Source organism: Rhea americana, unplaced genomic scaffold (assembly GCF_003343005.1).
Source record: "Rhea americana isolate MKP2758 unplaced genomic scaffold, rheAme1 scaffold_462, whole genome shotgun sequence".
Classification (NCBI taxonomy): Eukaryota; Metazoa; Chordata; class Aves; order Rheiformes; family Rheidae; genus Rhea; species Rhea americana.
The window spans coordinates 282,083-284,107 of NW_028186604.1; the positions used below are offsets into that span (position 1 = coordinate 282,083).

Here is a 2,025-nt window from a genome sequence, read left to right on the forward strand (position 1 = left end):
GGCGGCCGTTGGCGAGGGCAAAGCCCGGCGGGCGGGGGGCTGCTGCCCGCGCGTTGCTTCGCCGTGGCGGCGTGTCGGCCCCGCGTCTCCCGAGGCGCAGTTCCTGCTGCGGGAGCACGGGCGGTTCGGGAGAGGGACTTTGATTTCAGCTGTTGACTGAGCTGCTCGTAACACATCGTCCTAAAACGCTATGCGTCTACATGACAGCCCTTCCCCGTGCCTTCTTTAATGCCTCTCAGCAAATTCCTTAAATACCCATTTGGACTTGCAAGCAAAATTTCCCCCTATATTTAGAATGGAACTCCGTCATTTAAATCAGTAAAAAAAAGAGGGACAGATACCTATGTACAGTGCTGCAAACYTGTCTCCCGGCTCTGGCGCAAGCCTCTGAGTTGACACTTGCGGGTGTTTCTACTACAGCCACTACAGGCATTGCTAATTCTTGGTTTGGTCTGYTTATTTATTTATTTATTTATTTTCCTAGACACATTCTAGATTTTCCGTCTTAAAAAAGCTAGGTTAAACACTCGCCCTGCTGTGCTAAGCACTGTATGAAGCACTGCGCCAGCCTATRCAAAGACATAATTAATCTGATTAAACAGTTCACAGTCAAGATAAAAAAACGTTCAACACGGCAGGTTACGAGTGCTTTTTGAGAGATAGCTAGTCCGGCGGCAGTGCTATTTTCCTATTAGACAAGGTACTCCAGAAGCTGTAAACTGGACGGGTTCGAAAGGAAAATAGCCAAACCGGCACCTTTGCCTGAGCCGCACATATGTGGGACAGAATAAAAGGAGGAGCAGGTTTAGGTGGGTAAGAAAGYGTATGTCATGTCTGGAGTCAAACAAGAGGGAAGGTGAACTTCAGACAGGGAAAACAGTGACCTGAAGAGCTGTTTTGGAAATCACTGCTGTTTGCTGAGATTTGTTATAATTTGCTGTAATCCCAGCCTCCTGGTTAAGTTTTACGTGACCTAACATTTCAGGCCTTCTCTTAGCTCTAGTATACTGCAGTCAGGTGATCAGAAGAGCAAATATTACTTTCTCTTTCCTAAAACCTACTGAATTCCTTTGGCCAACCAGCTTCCAACCCCTTTCTCACTCCACGGTGTTTGTGTAGCTATCAGCAGTTCGTCCAAGGCAGCAGCGAGCTTCCTAAGAAACATTTTCATAAAGGAGCTGAATCTAGATGTCACTTACGTGCCTGTATTTGCAAATTCGGAGCCAGCAGCGGATGCAAGACAGCAATGTGTCACCTCTTATGCTGGAATTTACTTTATCCCTGTTCTAACTGGTTACACCAAGTTGGGGTGTTTTTTTATTTATTTCATGATTTAGTTTTATTATACACACAACGTACCTCTTGTCTGCATAAAGGTACGCTTGTCTTGTTTTTAATGACAACTCCGCCATTCGGGAAGTTACACCAAGCTGCTGCACACATTGTTTTGTTGATACAYCAACTCCAATCTCACTGCCAGCTAATGTGAACATTGTTTAGGAAGAACGTTCTTTTTTATGAAATAGTCTACCCAAAGCACCACTAACAATGTCAGAAGTTAGTATGTCTTGAGCATACTCAAGCATTTGTAAAAATCTCACATGCTAAGAAAAGTGCTACTCAGACAGAAGGCAAAACTAGAGGAAATGATACACAGAGAGCGCCAGACCAGATAGGCCAGAGAGGCACAGCTCTCATAGCCAGGTCCTTTGCAGAGAAAGGTTACGGTGGCAGTGCAGCATGGACCAGGAATAAAGAAATGTGGCTCGGATCCTCTAACACTTCACTACTGCTGAATATACTTCTAAATCTATTTCTCCATAAATGAAATATTACAGGAAAAATTGGAGTCCAAAACTCAGGTATCCTTCCCCAGAATCTGATAGTGAAAATGGTCATCCAACATAGAAAACAGAAACCATACAGAGCGATGTAGGCTCAGAATGGATCCAGATGGTTAATGACACATGCTTTCTATTTTCTCCTCTTCCAGTATGTTCTTACTATGGAATTTCCTTTGCAAGT

General features: G+C 44.4%; 1 protein-coding gene across 1 annotated transcript in view; it reads right to left on the bottom strand.

Moving 5' to 3' along the window:
* The window catches only part of CDS1 (CDP-diacylglycerol synthase 1), a 33,136-nt gene extending 31,643 nt beyond the window's left edge, over nucleotides 1–1,493 (bottom strand). Inside the window, exon 1 of the mRNA XM_085316340.1 lies at nucleotides 1,360–1,493. Coding sequence (XP_085172466.1) covers nucleotides 1,360–1,493 — 134 coding nt within the window. The remainder of the gene's footprint in view (nucleotides 1–1,359) is intronic.
* Between the last annotated feature and the right edge of the window lie 532 nt (nucleotides 1,494–2,025).